At 32.7% G+C, this 1,534-nt stretch overlaps 1 protein-coding gene across 1 annotated transcript; it reads left to right on the top strand.

The window, feature by feature from the left end:
• The first annotated feature begins 240 nt into the window (after positions 1-240).
• On the top strand, positions 241-1,323 carry LOC126769055 (uncharacterized). The gene is made up of 3 exons (XM_050487606.1): positions 241-380; positions 443-535; positions 746-1,323. The coding sequence occupies exons 1-3, from the start codon at positions 310-312 to the stop codon at positions 1,002-1,004; spliced, it is 423 nt and encodes a 140-aa protein (XP_050343563.1). The 5' UTR covers positions 241-309; the 3' UTR covers positions 1,005-1,323.
• Positions 1,324-1,534: the final 211 nt, after the last annotated feature.

Raw genomic sequence — 1,534 nt, forward strand, 5'->3', positions numbered from 1 at the left:
CAACTCGATCTGTTATTCGGTGCTACGCAACAAAAAGACAAACCGACACACGTATTGTCGCATTTATAGTAGTAATTACTTTTAATTCTGTTCAGTATACAGGATTATATAAATAAATTCGTCTTATCTTTATATATCACTCGATTATTTTGTATCTATAGTATGTACATACTTACATGCCCTCGTATGATATCATAAACTCGACAAAATATATATTTCCAATATAATACGAGATTTATTCGTTTCAAGTTATTGATTTTCGTAACATTATAACGCCTCGATCACGCGGCACTGCGAGTACGTCACGAAATGTACATTTTGAGAGTAGTATTCGTCGTCACACAAATATCGACTATGCTATGTGTTGACAACTTTATAAGGTAATATTTTTATCATCGATCAGGTTTTTATCAGTTTAATAACTGTGATTGTTTTTTTAAAGAATACAACACGCGACTAAGGTAGCGAAGGGTGTGTTCCAAGCATATGCGAATCTGTACTATTCATGCATAACGACATCAATGCCACACGATAGGTAAGTAAAAATGCGATAATATTATTGTCAATTCGCCGGATCAAAACCGGACAAGCACCACTGTAACGTACTTAATTCGTTCTTAAAATACATGTTATGTAACGCTACGGTAATTATCCTCAGGAAGCCTGCCTGTGTCGGAATAGATTGATTATTAACTTGATTATTTTCTCTAAGATATATGTCATTTAAAATAAAATATATTCTCAGGTTTATGGCGGATAACCTCCATAGTTACATTAACGCTTTTTCCAAGACTACTGTGGGACACGCTCCACAGTTTACGGCTAATCGAAAGTTCTTTGCTAACATGATAAGTGCGCCTGCCTTTAAGAAGATACTGACGAAAGACGTTAGCGTTTTACAAAACAATTTATTGGATAAAATTAAATTTTGCGACGAATCGGTAGTGAATCAAGATGTTTTGAAGCAAATGTACGATCGTGAAGTCGATCAAACTAAGCTATAAGCCGCTAACACAACGAACTAACAGTGAATCCTTGCAATGTGAACTTTCTGAATATAATTCGACTTATAATTATTAAAACCTAGTCGGGGTAATTATTAAACCTATTTTTGAATGTGTGCTTTTCATATTACATCAGTACTTGATATATCCGGCAGGTTCCTCTTTTTTTTTATTTATTTACTTGGGAATGTAATTATTAAAAGAACTGGCAATATACATTGTATATGACATACTCTTTTTCATGAATCTTATATATGTAACAATCTTATCTATGAGTGTACGACTCATGTTACATAATATCCTCTTATTTATGTACCTATACATGAACTTTCTTTTGTTCGACCCATACTTAGCGCGTAATGCGTTTTTCCAGCGATAAAAAAGGGTGAATTTATACAACTGTAAAGGTCGATATTGTCAAGAAATTATTATTGACGAATAGCGAACAGGTTTTATTGAACAGATTTATACAAATTATTACTAAAATGTATAATTGTAATTAATTTTCAATGGCATTAGTATTCTGTAAT

Source organism: Nymphalis io, chromosome 6 (genome assembly GCF_905147045.1).
Source record: "Nymphalis io chromosome 6, ilAglIoxx1.1, whole genome shotgun sequence".
Lineage (NCBI taxonomy): Eukaryota > Metazoa > Arthropoda > Insecta > Lepidoptera > Nymphalidae > Nymphalis > Nymphalis io.